Below are 21,299 nucleotides of genomic sequence, written 5' to 3' on the forward strand. Positions count from 1 at the left end.
ACGCCTTAGTGATTGATAATAGTGCTAAACTAGAATCATTCCCTCAGCAGTTAAGCCTTATACTTGTGTGTGTGTGTTACTAAAAGCAAATTTCCATTGTCATAAAACTGGGTCCATACAGCTGTTCCTGAGGTTATTACTACACATGTACCGACATACTGTTAGTAAATTTCTTATGAATGGATATGCATTTTTCTTACATTAGTTTCCTAGACATCAGTAACCTTCCAGATACTTTTAAGTTCTTTACTTAGTTTAATTATCTACTGCCATAAGGGATAGGTGTTCTCTGAGGGAACTATTTATATTTAACTGCCCACCCTGCAGTCCTGTATATTGCAAAAACTTTCTCATATAGAGATTCATAACTCTTGCAATTTTTACATTTACATCAGTATCTGTTTTTCAAAGAGACTTCCTCCTATATATACAACCTGGTGTTTTACCTACTCCATGGATTTTAATCCTTTCAAGCTATACCTGTGGAATAGTCTCTCCCTCTCTCTCTCTCTCTATCTCTCTCAGTACACACACAGACACAGAAACACAGGCTCTGTTTGGTGCTATGAACTGGTATGGGTTGAACTGTGTCCCAGAACCATCCCCCTCCCTCTCCCCACCCCCTCAAAAAACCAGACAGTCCTAGCCTCTAGTGCCTCAGGATGTGATCTTATTTTGGAGATAGGGTCTTTATAGAGGTGATCAAGTAAAAATGAAGTCATTAAGGTAGGCCCTACTCCGTAAGGACTGTGTTCTTATATAAGAGGGAATACTTGGACAGACACAGATATGTATAAAGGGAAAAAGATGTGAAGAGACACAGGGATAAGAGAGCCATCTGCAAGCCTCTTCCAAGAGGCCTGGAATAGGTCCAGTTCTCACAGCCCTCAGAAGGAACCAACCCTGACCACACCTTAGTTTCTACCTTCTACCTCCAGAACTGTGAGATCATAAATTTCTGCTGTTTAAACAGACCAGTTCGTGGTACTTTGTTATGGCAGCCCTGACAAACTCATACAAGGCCCAATACAAATTTGAAAGGGAGAAATTGACTAATTAGATAATTGCTTTGGTACTTGGATTGTGTAGCTCTCTTCTGTGGCTTCTGATAAAGAAACCCGAATTTTCACTTGCTAGAGCATGATGTTCCTGGAATAAACTTTTTAAACTTGTTTTGTTTTATATAACCATGATGTGGTGACTGGAGACCTACATTTGACTGGAAAGAGCAAGTCAGAGCCATGTGTAAGACGCGAGATCCAAGACTCACTTGTCACCTGTAAGTAGACCTCTCTCTCCCATCAGTTGTCATTAAGAAAAAAAAAAAAAAAAAAGGAATTGGTCTTAGAGATGCTCTCTCACTTGTTGGGAGGGGTGGGGCACTGAGAAGAGAAAGGGTGTGGAGAGTGGGGTGTAAATAAGGCAGGCAGAAGCTCCAGAGAGGGTGGGGATAGAGCTTCACGGAAGAAAAATATATGAACCTGGTTGGTAAAAGAGAGCTTCCCCAGACCCACCCACCCACCCACCCTTTCCTGAGCTCTATGATCTGGCGCCGGTGGTTGGCGGCGAGTGGTTCGGAAGGGACAGCTCTAGCAGCGGCTGCTTTCGGGGGAGAAACAAAATCTGGAGGTCCAGGGCGGAGCCGGGTGACTGCCCCTTCAAGTGGGTGAGCTTTCCTGACCTCGGGTCAGCTCCGCGGTGGTCGCGGCCAGCATCTGTGCCGGCTCCCGGCGGGGTCGCGGAGCGCCGGCTGGACCCGCCCCGAGCTCCATGGTTTGCCCAGCCCAGCGCGATGATGACTCTGGGCGCGGAGGTTGGCGCGTGGCGAGCCCGCAGCTCGCAGAATGAAGGCGGGGAGCGCGGCCGGCGGCCGGCGGGGGCTGGCTCCGCGACCCCAGCGCCGCGAGAAGCGGCCCAACCACCTGAACCCGGAAAACGCCAACAAGTAGTTTTTCGTTGGAGAAGGGCGGCTCGTCTGGGTGTCAGGACTCAGTCTGGCTGCCCGGAGAACCTCGTCCACTCGGAAACCAAAGCAGAAGCACTTTTCTGTCGGTCTCGTTAAGGTATCTGGGGGCGGGAGGGAAAGGGGGTGATTTGCCGGGAAGGGCATGCTGACCCTGCAGGCAGGCATTCCCCCGCCCGTCCCCCCGTTCCGCAATGGGAATGTGGAGGTGAAGCCCCGGGGATAGGTGGCTGGGAGACTGGAAGCGGGGACACTGTCAGCTTGGGGAACCAGGGGGTGTGCCTCCAGCGGCTCTTCCCGGGGCCTCGCCCCTACTAGAGAGCAACCCCCCCCAAAACCCCTAACTGCATCCCCTAGGCGTTTGTTTTTCTTGGGGAGGAGGATGGGGTGGGATGCGTTCATCATTCGCATTCTAAAAAATGGAACCTAGTTAGTGGTTTCCTTTCCCAAGTAATAATAGTATTAACAACAACAACAACAACAGTAATAATGTGAAAAGGAAATTGGATCAGGAAATTAGTCACAGGTCTCCTTGGTGAAAGGCAACAGCAGGGAGATTTTTTTTTTTTTTTTTTTGCTTTGACTTCTGCGTTCAGTATTTTTGCCTGGTCCGTGAGGAAGAGTGGAAGTGAACCGAGAACAGGGCACGCAGAGGGCACTCCCTGAGTGCCAGGGCGCTGCGAGTCTAGAGTCCCCAGGGTACGCGTGGAATGGGGGTCTCCGCCCCGTCTGGGGACTCTCCCCCCAAACTGCCAAGTTGCCTCAGAGGAGAAACTCCTTGCCTGGGGGAACTGACTCCAGGCCAAGGAAGGTGGAGGGAGGGTTTAGGGTAGGGGAGGAGAGGAGCCAGGGCAGGGGCAGAGTAAGGAGCAGGAGAGGGAGAGAAAGGGCTTAGAAAGGAGAGCTAAGGGGTTTGGGGAGAGGAAGAGAGTGGGGGTTCAGGCCTAGAAGCGGGTTTTCTGTGACAGGAGATGGAGGGGAGGGTGAAGGGTGAAACGATGAAGTAGGGGAGATCAGAGCTAGGGAAGAAAGGTGCGAGGCAGGAAAGAAGGTGTCCTGGAAGGTCAGGGAGGCTGGGACCACCTGCTTGGTTTTCTGGAAGCCTGGGGATGGTGTGCTGCTTGAGGCGGGGACAGGGCTGGGCGCGCAACTCCTCCTGGGAGGGTCAGTTGCCCCTCGCCTGTCTCCAGCCTTGCATCCTGGGACTCGGGCTCGGCGTGGGGGTGGGGGTCATGGTGCGGCTCTGACGGCCGAGATCTTTAACTTGGCGCTGTGTTCGCCTCCCCCCAGTCATGTCTGAGCCACAGAGATGGGCAAGATCGAGAACAACGAGAGGGTGATCCTCAATGTCGGGGGCACCCGGCACGAAACCTACCGCAGCACCCTCAAGACCCTGCCTGGGACGCGCCTGGCCCTTCTCGCCGCCTCCGAGCCCCAGGGCGACTGCCTGACGGCGGCCGGCGACAAGCTGCAGCCGTCGCCCCCTTCGCTCTCGCCGCCGCCGCGACCGCCCCCACTGTCCCCCGGGCCGGGCGGCTGCTTTGAGGGCGGCGCGGGCAACTGCAGTCCCCGGGGCATCGGCGGCGACCACCCTGGGGGCGGCCGCGAGTTCTTCTTCGACCGGCACCCCGGCGTCTTCGCCTATGTGCTCAACTACTACCGCACGGGCAAGCTGCACTGCCCCGCCGACGTGTGCGGGCCGCTCTTCGAGGAGGAGCTGGCCTTCTGGGGCATCGACGAGACGGACGTGGAGCCCTGCTGCTGGATGACCTACCGGCAACACCGTGACGCCGAGGAGGCGCTCGACATCTTCGAGACCCCCGACCTCATCGGCGGCGACCCTGGCGACGACGAGGACCTTGCGGCCAAGAGGTTGGGCATCGAGGACGCGGCGGGCCTGGGGGGCCCCGACGGCAAGTCTGGCCGCTGGAGGAGGCTGCAGCCCCGCATGTGGGCCCTCTTCGAGGACCCCTACTCGTCCAGAGCCGCTAGGGTAAGGCCAGAACCGCCCCCTTCCCTGCTGCTCCAGCTCCTCCAACTCCTTCCCCAACTTTCTTTTCCACCAAGGACCTTTGGGGCGCGGGGAGGGGATGGGAGGGAGAAGAGAACAGGACTCCCTAAGGATGTGATCAGAAGGGCATCTGGTGTCCGTAAACTCATGGACCCTGGCCGTCACCCTCCCCTTCCATCCCCTTCATCCTCCATGTCTCCTCCTCAACTCAGAGATTTACTTTAGCAGATAAATGGGAGCTAAAGGGCCAATGTGGACCTCTCTATGCAAGTCTGTCTGGTACCTTGTCCTGAAACTGGTATCGTGCTTCCTCTTGATTCTTTTTTTTCCTGACTCTTTCCTTCCAACTTTTCCTTTAGAGTGGATGTTTCTTCAGGCCTTCTGGTCATCACGATTTGACATTTTCTGTGAGGCCTGACACTCCTTCACGTCTGACTCAAAGCAGTGGCTCCAATTAGGGATCTAATCTGAAGACAGAGATGGGGAAATGGAATATAGTAGGTGGCTGGGTGAAGAAAGGGTATGCCAGGGTGGGGTAGGGCGTGGGGTGGGGGGTGGTTTTGTGAAGAGACTCTCCTGAATGCTCTTTGGGCCTGTGTCCTTCCAAAGGAGAAGAATGCTGAATTGCTTGTCTCAGTGAGTTGACCAGAGGGACCACCTGCTCATTGAACTATAGTCTGGTCCTTTTCCCCTTGGGCTTTATCTATGTTTCATACAGGTTGAATGTCATTTTGATGATGCTAGTTTAGTCTGATTGTCTAAATCTGGGTAATTTAGATTGTTGCAAACTTTATTTTACCCTTAGATTGTGACTCCGTCCTCAATTTTTCTGTTCAGTTTCTAATTTGAACGACAGTTTAAATTTAGTCCTTGACACTCCCAATTAATTCTTCAGAATCCCATAAAGGGACTGTAAAAGTTACCAATAATAGTTTCTCCAGTGTAAAAGGAAATAAAAGAAATATAAATAACCCAAAATTATACAGTATATGAGTGATTTTTAATTATACACGAGAATGGGGTAGTGTATTTAGTTAAATCTCTGCAACTGCATGTGTCTGGTTTGCTTCTGATGCCCAGAAAAAATAACCCCTAGGCAGCCTCACTTTGGCTCCATCCTCATTATTGTCTTCTGTATGTCAGAAGTCTCTGCATCTGACATACTATGCAACTGTCATCCTAATAACTTGTCAGAAGACGTGTTTCTGATACCACTTTAGAAGTCTAAGGATATGTTTTGTTTTCAGTTTGAAATAGAATGTGAAAGAGACAATTTCAAGCATTGCTCCCCAATGGATCTGGGATTTAAATGCATACATAAATTTTAGTATGTCCACATTATTGTATTCAAATGTAGAATCAATAACTTCAACTCTGCTGTCTTCCTTTTAAGACCATTCTATAAATTCAACACCTGGTGATGTGGCCATGCTCTGCCCAAGAGGAATTAAGGTCATCGGTGACAAAAACCCCTATTTCCTGCTACCTGTAGGGCAGTGGCTCTCAGAATTGAAGAGCCTCAGAACACCAGCCTCCACCAGTCTCCCCTCCCCCATCGGGGGCTTGTTAAACCACTGGATCCTGGGCCTCCCCCCCAGGGTTTCTGATTCCGCAGGTCTCAAGTGGAACCTGAGAATTGGCATTTCTGATAGGCTCCCAGGTGCTGCTGATGCTGCTGTTAGTCTGGGAGCCACATTTTGAGATGTGGTTTATAGAGATTGTTGGGCTGTCTGTGTGGATCGTTGTTGTTGTTTTAAAAATGTGTTCTAAATAAGAGCATCTAATACACAGAAAAACAACAACAACAATGTGAATTGGTCACTTTGGTGATGCTAGTTTAGTCCAATTTAAGCAAAAACAGAAACAAGTATGTATTAACTTAAGTTAAACCACAGACGTGACCATTACATCCATGGTTTTTTCAATTCCAACTGAGTGCCACAGTGCTCTATCCACTTGGTGGCTAAAAAGATAATCTGAATTTGTTTTCAGACTCATCATCTGATTTTTTTTTTCCAGATCGCGTGCTATACAAGAGACAGAATGCTTTATTATCTTTCTTCATGATAATATGTCTTTTATTGTAGGCTAGATTGCATAGCAAAAACTTTAAGATGGTATTCAACTTTTATTATTGCTATGAAAATTGATTTTATTGATTATTGGTCAAAGGTTAGACTATTAACTTGAAAATTGTTTTTTGAAAAATCTTACCAATAAAAAAATCTTACCAAGATTTCATTGTAACAATATTGGGGGTTTGATATGCATCCATTTTAGGTGAGGAAAGAACACAGATATATTAGAGATTAACACAATGTCAGAGAACCATCGGAAGCAGAATCAGCTGAGAATTACAGACCTGGAAAATTTCCTTGAGGTCACTTCAGGAAGACCCTTTATTTTATAGATGAGGAAAATGAGGACTACAGATGTTAAGTGATGGCCAAGGTCATACAGCAAGTTAATAGCAGATCCGAAATTATGCTGGAGGTCTCGTGACATCCTCCCCAGGCCCTTTTACCACAACCACTGATTATAACTGACTGGCTTATGAAATCCCTGCAGATCATGTTGCTCTTGAGATTTAATGCAGCATAAGACACTTTCTAGAATTCTAACTCTGAAAGGTCATCTATGATTTAAAAAAAATATATATGTATTCCAGGACTTTGGTAGAATTTTTACCCTGCACCACCCAACATTTGAGTGAAAATATGAAATTCAAATTGACTTCTTGAACCCTATTTGAGCTTTGCATTTTTATTGACCAGTCAATATGTAGTGTTTTCTTTCTTTCAGAGTGGCTAACATTTTTGGGACTTGTCTTTAGGGAAATCCCTTTTCAAATTATTAGGGATTGCCTAAAAAAGAGTAATCAGAAGTAGTCATTCTACTTAAATGTGATTTAATATTTTTATATGAACGCTCATGTGATGGCTTGACTTAATGTTATCTGATAGTTTGATAAATAGAATTACACTGGGAAGTCAGAGGATGAAATTTTATTTTGCATAGACATGATTCTAGAAGACATAAATCAATTATCAAGTTGTTTGTTTCAGCTGTGGTCTTACTGCCACAGTCTCATTCTTTTTTTTTTTTTTTTAACAAGACTCATTCTTAATAGAAGTATTTAACTTTATTTACCCAATATTGAGGAGGTTGACTCAATTATAGAGTAGAAGTATTTTATTTCTAACTTTTATAATCTTAAGTGTCATACTGAAACAACAGTGATAGGAACTGGATAGTTAATTTAATTTTATAACATTGTATTTTTGTTTTGTTTGGGTTGGCATTTCCCTCTTTTGTTGCTTTAAATTTATGGTGTAAATACATTTTAAAAGTTCAGGTTAACTTGGTAAGTAAGTTTATATTTATACTTAAATGAATTCTTATCCTTAAGAATAGTATCCCAAAATAGAAATTTATAAAAAATCAAATATAAGTTGTCATGGAAACCTGTTCTGGAAAAAATGAGATCAGGAAAGAAAAGGAGAGATTATGCTGTTGATGCCATTGAGTGATATTTACAAATAGCAAAAATCAAGGATGCATAGATGTATTTGTGCAAGTGTTATGCATTGTATTATTCCAATTTAATATCTTAGTTTAAGAGGGAAATGAAGCTTGTGTATGCTTTCTTCTGAAAACATTAGATCATAGGTAAGTAGATGGGTGCCAGGCAGAAATTCTTTTGACAGAAGTTCTAGATTATTTAGAAGTTAATAAACTAGGATAAGGGCAAAATACTAGAATCAAAATATTTTAAATAATTTGTTCCAGTATTAAAGAGCAAAGAGCTGTTACAAGTTTCTCCCGATCTCTCTTCTTTTCACTTATTTTTTGGGGGGAGTAGAGGTGATTGAATTAGGTTCTGCTTTACAGGCTCTTCGTTGATGACTTGCGTGTCTTTGGTTAGCTGCTAGGACTTTTTTTTTAATTTAAAGGAACATTTTATTTTATTATTTATTAAAAAAAGATTTTATTTATTTATTTGAAAGAAAGGGAGAGAGTTAGTGAGAAGGTGAGAGAGAAAATGTGAGGTAGACTCCTTGCAGAGCACAGAGCCCTACACTGGGGCTCGATCCCAAGACTGCAAGGTCATGACCTGAGCTGAAACCAAGAGTCAGATGCTCAACCAACTGAGCCACTCAGGTGCCCCAAAACAATAAAAAGAATAACTGCTGTGGAACCACATTTAAGATGTTAGCTTTTTGGTCTTTGGGTCTAGATCATTTTATATAGGTTCTCAGGATCTTCATCTAATATATCATTATATGCAGATCATCCTGAATCATACATGTGTTGTGATAGTGAATCTGTCCATTTTTAATATTGAAAATATTCACTTTATTAACATTTTAAATTGATTTATTTCCACAGCATTATTAAAATGTACTCCTCAAAACTATTAAAATTCAAATTTCAACATATAGAATTGGATTCAGAATTGCACATACATAATTTACTTTTTAGGGACCATTTTTTTCCTCTTCTTCAAGCCACAAAACAAAATAGTTAAGAAATGATATAAATAACTGTTTCCTAGCTCTCAGTGTAACATTTAATTTAAAAAAATTATAATAAAGTAAGGACAATAGAGTCATAGTTTAAGATTTAAAAAAAGTATATATTTTCTTTTGTAAGTATTGGTCCAGTTCAAAGAATTATTGGCCAAATATACCTTGCTCATATAATTTTATTAGAATTTATAATTTATATAATTTATTATTAGAATTTTTAGAATATTTATTTAGTCAGCAAATATTGGTTATGTAGTCACTTAACTATGCAAGTTATTGGGAATGTGTGGAGAAGTTATAGTCCTTTGCCCTCAATAAGCTCACCACTCTGTTTATAATAAAACACTTCCTAAAAACATTATCTATTAAATTAAGAAATGCAGAAAAATTCCAGAGATGTTAAAGACAAATTTTCCTCAAAAAACAAACAAGAAAACAACTCAAGTGGAAATATTGTCTGACACATTCGTGAAAACATTCTATTTAGAAATGATGTTAAGATATTGTTAGTCTTTTTTTATTATGAAAGTGTTAGGCTGTTTTAATCTTGATTTTTCTGTTTGTGAGGTGATTTATAGGCTCTGTCTTTGTAATATCAGGGAATGTGAGGAAGGCTGTACTTATACAAAACAACCAAATTATTTAAGGTGTGGTCAAGTGACTTCATACCTTCCATTTTAATTAAAAGTCATGGCCAATTATATGGCAGTGCAAATCCAAATTTTGGACCCCTGAAAAAAGTCTGCAGTCAAGAGTCTGGTATTTTGCATTTGCCCATATAAACATCTAAGTATCTTTTGATCCTTTCCAGGCCACTAATTGTACAGATCACAAATTAATTTAATTTTATACTTATATTCTGAGCGTTGGATAGGTTGAGAGAGTACCTAATTCAATATATCATTAAAAGAATCAAGGAAGTTCATTAGAAAATTGTATTTTCAGTTGTGTATTTGATCACAAACTAGGTGATTTGCTCCATCACTGGGGAATAGATTTGCTAAAGGTGAATGTAGTTGGACAGATCAGGGATGACTTTTTTCTGTGATATTTTGTTAAGTGCTCATTTGTAGACTTGAGTCGACAAAACTAGTGAAAGTCAAGAAAATTCTCTGTCAAGAAAGTTATTTTCAAAGCAACTGAAATCCAGGAATGCGTAGGTTTATAAGGAAATACAGGTCAACTTTTCCCACTTGAAAATGTGTATCATTGCCATTTATTTTTACTTCTACTACAAAAAAAATAAATGCAGTTCTCAGGTCTCATACCTTTTGAACTTCAAAGTCATATCCTTTTATTATAGCAACATTTAAAAATATGTCTAAATGAAATGGTAAGGGCACTAAAGGACTAATAAAAGATAGACACAGATCTCCAGAAGGAACTATATAGTGGCAACAGAGTCTAAACAATAACCATAAATATATTATACAAACTTAATTCAATTCTTTTTGAAATATGACAGTTTTTTTTAGAAGAGCAGTCTCGGGGCGCCTGGGTGGCTCAGCGGGTTAAAGCCTCTGCCTTCAGCTCAGGTCATGATCCCAGGGTCCTGGGATCGAGCCCCGCATCGGGCTCTCTGCTTGGCTGGGAGCCTGCTTCCTCCTCTCTCTCTCTCTGCCTGCCTCTCTGCCTACTTGTAATCTCTATCTGTCAAATAAATAAATCTTTAAAAAAAAAAAAAAAAAAAAAAGAAGAGCAGTCTCTCCCCTATATATACATATATATGTATATATATATGCAGTGCTATCTATTCTGTTGTGTGTATTTTCTTTATATATATATATATATATATATAGCGCACTGGTTTTTGTTTTTTCTTATAAGTTGAATGTGGTGATTAATTTTAATATTAGGTAGTCAATAGTTTCACAGAAAGTGACTAAAATGTGGGTGTTAGGGAGGAGGAGAGAGCAAGAAGTGAAAATATATGGAAGTAGCGTTGGGAAAACTGTCTGGGGTGGGATGTATCAGCCTATGCACTCACCTAGATTTCACAACTAGCTGTGTGACCTTGGAGAATTTACTTCATTTCCCTGAGTCTGGATTTCCTTTTATTTATTCTGAAAATAAACAAATAAAGTAAGTAAGTAAGTAAATAAATAAATTAAATAGAAAATGGGGATGACCCATTGGACTAGCTAGTATCCAAACTTCTTTCCAGCTTTTAGATTTTGAGGTTTGGAGGAGAAATAAGGATACTAATTGCTAAAATCCCCTGGGGGTAGGGTGAGAGAGGAACAAAAAACGTCTACCCTCATTGTGATTGTACTCTAAGGACCATTACACAATGAAGTAAACCAGTATTGATTTTTTTATGTTTTTTTTTTTTTTACATTTATAACTTTCTGCCCTTTTTTTCCTACAGCTGTTTGGTAGCTGCTGCTCTGGTTACCATAGAAACAGGTTAGCTCCTAGCTTCCTGTTTCCATTGAAAACAGCTTTCCCTCAACCACATATTGATCTCCGGAAATCTTTTTGCTGTGGCTCTGTCGTGAAACCCATAAAGATGATTGGCTCTGTCATTTTCTAAATCTAAGTTTCAGTGCAGGTGTATATCCATCCACCCCAAGGGTGATTAGATAATCTCAGTTTTATTTCCATTTGAAAAGTGCCTTGTCAAAGACACCATCATTTTCCCTTTCCTGTACCTTACACAGAAGGGAAAGTCTTATTCACTTGAGGATTTACAGATATGCCTAACACATCTAACTGTTTACAAAATAATGTCAAATTATTTAGTTTTAATTTTTTCCATAACTCATTCTATCAGAATGAGCATAGAGAATAGTATGCTGTCTAGCACACTTCAGATAAATTTATATTTTAATGTGCTCATTAATGGAGAGTATTTCCAGGTAAATGCATAGTGTATTATAGTATTCCATATTTCTCTTTTGGGAAGATAGTTTTTCTATTTCAAGATATATATATATATATATTCATAAAAAGAGGATCTATTCACTGTCATTAACATAGATACATATTCAAGGAATATATTTGTAAAATTTTTGTATGGTTAAGGAATGGAAGAGATTTGTAGGAATATGCTTTAAAAATTTGATTTGAGAATATTAGTGTGTATGTGCATGTGTGTGTACTGGGTATATCCATCCGAAATACATGCTTTTTGACTGAGATTGATTACTGGCATATTGACAGACTTCTGGTATTCATGAGGCATGGAATTGGGCAGAAACTGGTGATTACCTGACACAACTGCCTCAATTCACCGATGAGACAGCTGACTGACTTGTTTGTAGCTCTGGCTAGCTGGTAGCCCCGGCAGGGCTAGAATTTAGACCTTCTGACTTATGGTGCTCTTCCCAGTCAATCTCAATTGCTTTGTGTGGACTGTGTTTAACAGCAGATGCACAAGTTTTAGTTCTTAGGAAGCAGCAAGTATGTTAGCAATAGTATGGTGAGGGTCTGCCCTCTTCCATATCCTATTGCCCAGTAATAGCAGGGAAATTTTTACTGTTTATTTTACTGTTTATTTACATTTTATTTCCAGATCCCCGGTCAGATGCAGACTTCCATTGTTGCCTTCTCTATACCAGTTCTGTATCTCACTGTTCTACTTCTTTTAAAGCCTCAGAACTAACCTGCTTATGCATTTATCTCTTATTATTTCTCTTTATCCCTTTGTGTGTGTATGTGCGTGTCTTTTATGTTTTCTACTCCTGATTTATCATCTTTGGAATTTGTCAATGCAAATCTAGTTCAGTCTATTGGTAGTAGTTTATGTATTTTATAGAGCATTGTCATCTCACATGTAATTAACCAGATTATAGTGGTTTCACACAGGGTAACTGGTGAAACAGTCAATAAAAGATGTTAGGAGCTGTTGTGATCTGCAGATGAAATTGGTTGTTGTTGTGAGGTCAGTAAGTACAGAGCAGAAGAACTTTTCATGTAGCCTTTTGTTAGTGAGTATTTAGTCATTGGTGGTGGCTTACTGTACTGTGATGAAATGTAAAGCAACATTAAAATTTTGGGGTGTTTGAGAGAATGCATTTTATAGGAATCAGAGCAAAGGACTTGGGCCAACATGTCAGTGATAGTATTGGAAAAAAGACACTCCGTAATTCTTAGTCACTTGACTGACCTTTTCCTTTGAAAGTTCATAATAAAAGGACATCTTTGTAATCTGACATTTCCTTAGTATTCCATGTATTAAGAAAATTCTATGCAGACACCTCAGTAATGTCTTCTTTGTTGTGTGATTGAAGACCCTGGTGATTTGCTATCAGATCTTAGAGCTTTGCCATTCTTTATGTATCTTACAACATTGCTGACATCTTTGAAAACTGAAGCAAAGGTCAGTATAGTCTTTCTTGGCTGGTGTTCTGTGATTTCGTCTCAGCAATGGAGGAATTCTCTCCTTTTAGACGTCTCTATGAAGAGAGTTCTAGAGATGAAAATATGCCACTTTTTGGCCACATTCTTTTACTTTACACTAGTACTTTGTCCAGAATTTTTAATTGTTCATTAAAAGATAAAATACAAACACATTTTATTTTATTATTAATTTTTAAAGATTTTATTTATTTATTTGACAGACAGAGATCACAAGTAGGCAGAGAGGCAGGCAGGGAGAGGAGGAAGCAGGCTCCCTGCTGAGCAGAGAGCCTGACATGGGGCTTGATCCCAGGACCCTGAGACCATGACCCGAGCTGAAGGCAAAGACTTTAACCCACTGAGCCACCCAGGCACCCCCAAACACATTTTAAAATAAAGTGATTCTAAGTAATTTTGTCAGTATATCCAAATAATACTATTAACTCTAAATTTAAGACAACATGTTTAAGCAAGAACTGTTTGGAGCACTATAAAGTTTTTTTTGAGTAGTCTGTCAAGATCCAATGAAAACACAGAAACTATTCAGAATTTATGCAGATTTGTGTCTGTCTTTGCAAATTTTGCAACAGAAATTCATATCTAGTGTTGCTTAATTTGGTATTTTTATGCTTATTGATAAAAAGCTGTTTGCTAAAAGTGAATATCGTGTAATATTTGTATTGGAAACTAAGCACGTAATCATAGGAGAAAGGAGTAAGGAGTAAACTTCCTACTATTTTGATGTGTTAATGTGCATAAAGTTAATAAAATTTATATTTAGGAAAACAGAGCAATACCATTATTATAGTTTGATTTATCGTTTAAATTATCATGCTTCTCTCTTGAGGTAAGCAATGAAAGGGCCATTATGAAAGTTATTAAAATATCTTTAATGAAACCTGTGTTTCATATAAATTGAGTAGCATGTGGACAGAATAGAGCCTTAGTTGGCCCTTTTTTCGTGCAAACAGAATGTAAAGTAGCAAGTATTTTTTTTTTTTTTTTTTTTTTTAGCATTGGAACTTTATTATCAGGCCTGAGTGAACCTATCACAATCATATGATTAGTGGATGCATGAAAGTTGAACTATTATATTTGTATCATGATTGGTAAACATTTGTGAGCTTATGCTTAATTTCCAGGTTCGTATCGGTGTTGACTGTGCTTTTATGTTTAGAATATGATGGTAGAAGAATAAAATTCAAGAAAGTTAATGAAATCAAACATATTTTAATGCACTAATAGGTTTCAATGACATTCAAAATTGATTAGTCTCTTTTTTTTAATTTTTTTATTTATTTTTTTTTCCCTTTTTATTTATTTTTTCAGCGTAACAGTATTCATTCTTTTTGCACAACACCCAGTGCTCCATGCAAAACGTGCCCTCCCCATCACCCACCACCTGTTCCCCCAACCTCCCACCCCTGACCCTTCAAAACCCTCAGGTTGTTTTTCAGAGTCCATAGTCTCTTATGGTTCGCCTCCCCTTCCCAATGTCCATGCAAAAACAGGGTTCTTTAACTGAGTACAATTTCTTCTGTGAGTGTGCTGTTCATGTTTTAGTTGCAATGTACCTCGTCTCAGTTCCTAGGTTTTTTTTTTTTATTTTATTTTATTTTATTTATTTATTTGACAGAGAGAGGTCACAGTAGGCAGAGAGGCAGGCAGAGAGAGAGGGAGAAACAGGCTCCCCACTGAGCAGAGAGCCTGATGCGGGTCTCGATCCCAGGACCCTGAGATCATGACCTGAGCTGAAGGCAGAGGCTTAAACCACTGAGCCACCCAGGTGCCCCCCTAGGTTTTTTTTTTTTTTAACCTTAGTTATTGTTTTCAAAATCTGTTCATTTTTCTATTTATGTATCAGTCATTGATCTAACTCATCTCTGATTTCTCTTAGATGGTTTCTTGGTAGCATTAGTTTTGAGTAGTTGACTTTGCGCTTCAGTTCTGGGTTTCTTATCAACAACCTTTTGTGTTTCCTCTATCTGGGCTTATATTGATAGGTGGATTGAAGAGCATATTGTCACCAGGCGTTATTACATTCCTCTTTTAGCTGACCAGACTGGAAGAGAGCCACACACCAAAGACAAAAACTTTAAAATGCTTTTGAATCTCTCACCTGACAGTTACTGAGCTTCAACTATTGGCCAGGACTAGTTTGTACTGAAAATACAAGATGTGTTAAAATTTGACATTTATCTTTAAGACAGTTATATTCTGTTGAAAAAGCAGACTGTAGATCCATAGTTATAATATGATATGTTAAACACCACAATAGAGATACTAGTATAGTGTGAACACACACAGACTAGGGAGGGACTGGCTTTCCTACACAGAGGAGATGACATTTTAGTTAACTTCCAAAAGATAGGTGTTTTCCAGCAATCAGGGGGAAGGTCAACAGAATAGTTTGCAAACGTGGAGGAATACCATACCATGTGATATGAGGTAAGAGAAAGACTACAGGGCAGGAGAAGAGGCTTGAGAGGTGGAAGATTGAAACTGGGAGCTCCAGGACCTCTGGGCTTCTGAAGGAGATTTCCTGATGAGATGTAAGATGCTTGGTCCAGGCATGACTGAACATTATTTTTTCAGTTTATTCTAAAACAGTGGTTCTGAGACTTTAGTGTGCATAGAAATAATGTAAGTTGATGACTAAAATTTTGCTTCTTGGGTCTCACTCCAGAACTTTGAATTCAGTGGGACTTGGATAAGAATCAGGGCAGGTGAATATGTCTAGGGTTGTAGTTGGCTCCTGGAGAACTTTGATGTGGCTTCTGCAAAAGCAAATACAATTTAACAGTGAATTAAGAGAATCATTGTGCTTAGATTGGTATTTCGCACTTTGTTTTATAGATCTCTAACTCTTCAGAATGTTAACGGGGGTTGCTCCTCAGAAGAGTTCCATGGACAGATAAATTTGGAAATCTGTTTGTTTTGAATTTTTAAAAAATATTTTATTTATGTATTTGACAGAGAGAGACACAATGAGAGAGGGAACACAAGCAGGGGGAGTGGGAGAGGGAGAAGCAGGCTTCCCACCAAGCAGGCAGTCCAATACAGGGCTCGATCCCAGTGTCCTGGGATCGTGACCTGAGCCAAAGGCAGATGCTTAACCAACTGCGCAACCCAGGCACCCAATTCCTGAGATTTTTTTTCATGTGGATACTGGATAACTATCTGGGAAGTTGTAGATACTTAGTTTTAGCCCTCATGAGTAAGTAGTGATTAATTAGAGCAGTATCAAACACACATCTATTGTATACTAGGCATTTTGCAACTGGCAAGTTGAAAGTATATTTCCTGCCTTTTAAGAAGTTTGTAGTCTCCTGCAAGAGAACAGCCATAGGAAGGGGACAGTGCAAGTTATGAGATCTCCAGAAGAAGCAAGCATGGAGTAATTTGAAGGTTAACATAATCTTGCTAAAGTTGGAAAAAACTTCCTGGGGGAAATATGTTTTTCTTCGTACCAGAGGATGAAGAGGAGACAGCCAGACTTTTCAGATAGAGAGAAGCCTTCATGAAGTTCTAACAGGGAAAGAAGTCATGGTCTGTGCAAGGTACTATGAATAACTCAGTACACCTGCAGCACTATGTAAGGGATGGGGAGATGTGGCAGGAGATAGAAGCTGAGATTGGGTGAAGGTTTGGTGAGCTCTGTTGAGAAGTTCTGGTCTTCTTCTGGTGGTAATGGGGGAGCTTTCAAAGATTTTTAGCAAAGCAATGGCATGCAGATTTGTAATTATGAATATCATTCTGAAACTTTTGTACCTAAAGAGGGATTGGGCTGGCAAAGGTGAGTGCAAGTTTGTAAGGGAGTTTTTGTTTAGAATGTTTTTGTAATAATCCAAGTAAAAGATAATGGTGACTTGACTTTAAGACAGTGGACAGGTGGGGGCGCCTGGGTGGCTCAGTGGGTTAAAGCCTCTGCCTTTGGCTCAGGTCATGATCTCAAGGTCCTGGGATCTAGCCCCTCCTGGGGCTCTCTGCTCAGCAGGGAACCCGCTTCCTCCTCTCTCTCTGCTTGCTGCTCTGCCTACTTGTGATCTCTCTCTGTGTCAAATAAATAAATCTTAAAAAAAAAATAGACAGTGGATAGGTGGATGAAGTAAAAGCAACATAGTTAAAGTGGAATTGTTGATTGATTAGGTGCAGTGAATGAAGCAGATAGAGGAATGAAGAGAGAAATGTTTGCACAATGAGACAAGAAAACCTTTATGACTTTTTTCTAATTCAAGCTTCTGTGGTTGTATGATTTCAGAATCTGGTTTATCAGTAGTTATTCTTTCATGAGATTTAACACTATAGTATTTTGTATTATGTTTTGTGAGTTCTCTTTTATATTTCAGTACCAATTACCCAATTACAGATAGCCATTTCATAGATTTTATGGTTGTGAATTAGATGTAAGTATGTCCCTTAAAATTTTTGGTTACAGTTATTTATCACCATAAAAAGGTGGTGAGGAATAAAAAGTCTTCCACAAGAAATGTTAGCTTTGCATTGTTATTATTTTCTTTGAAGCCCAAGAAAATATTCATTTTTGCATAATTTCTATGAAATGGAACTGACTATCCAATGTAGACTCCAAAGCTTGAAGCTTAACTTGAACGGGGGAATAAAATATTACTAATGAGATCCTGTGGCTCTAAGTACTCCTTGGAAAATTGCTTCACATAACTATTTCCTTTAAAAAAGAGAGTCCAGGAAGGAGCAAATGCAGTGAGAAAGCAAAATAAAAGAGAAAGCAGGAAAGATGGTGACTTCAGATCCAAGGCAGAATAATTCCTTCTGAAGCATAATATACCATACTGTTTTCTTGCTTAAAATCCCTTTATTTCTTTGACTACCATATTAAGATTTCCTTTGTTTTGCCGGGCTCTTCAGAATCTGTCCACCACCTATGCTTCTAATAAAATCACTTATAACCACCAGTAAAATACCACTGAAGTCAGACCACATGTTTTGCCATTCCTGACTATAAGAGATGTATTCATACTGTTGTGTATTTGCATATGCTATTTTCACAGCCTGGAATACTTTCTCCTTCTGGCTTTAACAGGTTGATTTGGTCATCTTTCAATATCCTGTAAGATTATCAATTCTCATTTGACACCTTCTAAACTCTCTCAAAAGCAGCTAGTTTCTTCCTCCAAGTTTCCGTATTACTTTGCAGACACAGTATTATAGCACCTAACTGACCAGATTAGTTTCCTAGAGTTACTGTAGCAAATTACCACAAGGTTAATGTCTTAAAAAAGGGGAAATTTATTCTCTTACAGTTCTGGAGGCCAGAAATCTGAAATTCAGGTGTCAGCAGGATTGGTTTGTTCTGGAATTTCTGGGGGAAATTCTGTTCATTGGCTCTCTTCTAGCTTCTGGTGGTTACTGGCAATTTTGGGGGTCCCTTGGCTTTTAGACACCTCACTGTAGTCTGTTTCTGTTCTCACATGCCCATTTCCCTTTGTGCTGCTGTGCCTCATTTTTTCTCTTCTTATATAGAGACACCAATCATTGGGTTATAGGCCATAATAATCCAACACGACCACATCTTAACTTAGCTAATTACCTCTGCAAAGAGGTTATTTCAAAATAAAGTCATGTTTTGAGGTTTGGGGGGGACATGAATTTCAGGGGAGATACTATTCAAACTGGTACGTGGCCCTCGTTTTTTTGGCAACATGTTGCTAGTGTCCAATAAATCTTTTGTTTTCTGATTTCTCCTTTTCCATATACAATATATAGAATGTCTTTATGAATCTTTCTGGAGATACTAGTTAGACAATTTTTAAAGTTCTATTACATTTCTGTTCTTAACTCTGGTCCCTTGACAGATATTGTTTTCTATTTTTCAGCTTTGTTCTTTTTTATACTATTTATTTTCTTCACATATATTTTTCTTTGAAAGGGTGGGGGTACTGTAGTGTTATGTGGGTATATAGGCAGGATCATGTAGAAAGGTACGATTCCCTTCAGGGTGGGTGGGGAGGAGCAGGTGGGCAAACTAGGAAACCTCTCTAGGTCTGAGAAAAGAAGCTCTATTTGGAGACAGGACTTTACTGTCTTTCAGTTAATGGGGAGTGATGTCTACATCTCTTTTTCTCTATGCACTTTGAGGAAATCTGAGGTACTTCTAAGTACATCACATCAACACATCAACACACCTACTTAGGAACAGCTTCTTTGTTGGTTCTGTACTTAATTTAGAGAACTGCTCTCACTGGCTGTATCCTGTGGGCAACTTCTGTAGCAAGCCAACTAAAGAAAAAATAGGAGGGAGACCTCCAGATTGCTCCACAGCCAGCTCCTTGTCCTAGTGTCTGTTGCCTCTGACATTGAAGTTCTTCTGGATTCTGGATTTCCTTGTGAAGAATTGGACCAACCCCAAGAAATGCTCTCTTGTGCATTTGTATTGAATTTCATTTTCCTCCTCTCCTCAACCTGCATTTTCATTATTCTAGTGCTGTTTGCTTTATGTTGTAGTATTTCCAGTTCAGGAATAGCAAGGTTTCCTGTTTTCCATCCCTGTGATTTTTTCTTTCTTTCTTTTTTTTTTTGTAAATAGGAATTAAAATTTTTTTTTAAAAATTTTGTTAAATTTTTATTATTGTCTTATTAATTTTTAATTTTTTTAAATAAACATAATGTATTTTTATCCCCAGGGGACAGGTCTGTGAATCGCTAGGTTTACACATTTCACAGCATTCACCATAGCACATACCCTCCTTTCATCATTTTTAATGAAACTTTGTTAAGGAGATGAGGTGTACTGTCTTCTACTAGAATTTAATTAAATGTGTATAGGTTTCTTGTCCCTACTAGTTATGAACTTTGCCATTTCTTCTTGTTGTTGTCCAGAGTTACGAACATCTGGTAGTTTTCTCAGCGAGTTTTTATCACCGTCTAAATAATTCACAAGTTTCCTTGTCTACAAGGATGCATTTCTGTATGATCCTTCCCTACAAAGTCAGTGTTTCTTCTTACTTTCTTTAAGCCCACCTTCTTTATCTACTTTTTATATATTATGGTGCCAAATATTTAACCTAGTAAAGAAATTCAAAGTCTAAATGTAGTGTATGATTTTTACCGTTGCTCTAAGAAACTTGTTAGACTAATACAAAATCCTAGAAAATTATCACTTGGAAAACAGTGACACTTAATTTGTCATCTGCCCACTGAGAATACATTCTTAAGAACGTGAACTTTGATGGTTTAACAGATGTTTGTGATACTTAAAGTCCCCAAATAAAGTAACAGCATTCAGCTGAAATAATGTTTAAGTATTAGGGTGCTTTAATTTTTTACATAGAGCCTTTGCCAGTGGGACCAAATGCCTGGTCCCTATTATGTAGAGAACATCTGACTGATGATAATAGATGGCACTGATTGTCCCACTAATTACGTGGAAATGGGGCCTTCACTGAAGGGTGCTGTGTCCTAAGAAAAGATACTGAAGAATGGATGTTGTGGCAGCAAGGAAATTAGCCAAGGAGAGGAGAAAAAAAAAAAAGATTCCTATTCATCACAGTATTGTTATCTCATTTCATTTAATAAAATAGAAATATCCAAAGGTGAGATTCCCCCATTGTACCTAGTATACACTTTATCAAACTCGTGCAGTAATGAAGACCATTATTTCTAAACCTTATTTTGTCTGGATATTTCCTCTGAGCTGTGGCAAATAGAAAGATTGAGAAAGACTTTAAAGAAACATATATACACTCTAAAGATCATGCAAATAGAAGAAACAGAAAAGCCTTTATTTATACAAATATACTCTGTATATTATAGAGATCAGTTCAATGTTCAGATCAGTTCAAACAATATATTGTTTTTAGGAAAAACCAGTGTGAGATAATAAAGTAAAAATTATAAAATACATTGATAATATTCGAAACACAGAAATATTAGGACAAGTTTTTATTTTTTTTTCTCATTTTATTTATTTTTTCAGTGTAACAGTATTCATTCTTTTTGCACAACACCCAGTGCTCCATGCAAAACGTGCCCTCTCCATTACCCACCACCTGTTCCCCCAACCTCCCACCCCTGACCCTTCAAAACCCTCAGGTTGCCCCAACCTCCCACCCCTGACCCTTCAAAACCCTCAGGTTGTTTTTCAGAGTCCATAGTCTCTTATGGTTCGCTTCCCCTCCCCAATGTCCATAGCCCGCTCCCCCTCCCCCAATCCCACCTCCCCGCAGCAACCCCCAGTTTGTTTTGTGAGATTAAGAGTCATTTATGGTTTGTCTCCCTCCCAATCCCATCTTGTTTCATTTATTCTTCTCCTATCTCCTACCCCCCCATGTTGCTTCTCCATGTCCTCACATCAGGGAGATCATATGATAGTTGTCTTTCTCCGATTGACTTATTTCACTAAGCATGATACGCTCTAGTTCCATCCACGTCGTCGCAAATGGCAAGATTTCATTTCTTTTGATGGCTGCATAGTATT

At 39.9% G+C, this 21,299-nt stretch overlaps 1 protein-coding gene across 15 annotated transcripts in view; it reads left to right on the forward strand.

Moving 5' to 3' along the window:
- Nucleotides 1-1,243: 1,243 nt before the first annotated feature.
- KCNC2 (potassium voltage-gated channel subfamily C member 2) overlaps nt 1,244-21,299 on the forward strand; it is a 193,078-nt gene continuing 173,022 nt past the window's right edge. For 13 of the 15 annotated variants that reach the window (XM_046013907.1, XM_046013904.1, XM_046013914.1 and 10 more), the window contains exons 1-2: nt 1,783-2,063; nt 3,254-3,956. In XM_046013907.1, the coding sequence (XP_045869863.1) occupies nt 3,273-3,956 (684 nt within the window). In that variant the 5' untranslated portion in view covers nt 1,783-2,063; nt 3,254-3,272. Of the gene's footprint in view, nt 1,280-1,782; nt 2,064-2,589; nt 2,663-3,253; nt 3,957-21,299 lie in introns of those variants that run through there. The other 2 variants (XM_046013903.1, XM_046013902.1) reach the window with 2 other exon arrangements.

Source organism: Meles meles, chromosome 7 (assembly GCF_922984935.1).
Source record: "Meles meles chromosome 7, mMelMel3.1 paternal haplotype, whole genome shotgun sequence".
Classification (NCBI taxonomy): domain Eukaryota; kingdom Metazoa; phylum Chordata; class Mammalia; order Carnivora; family Mustelidae; genus Meles; species Meles meles.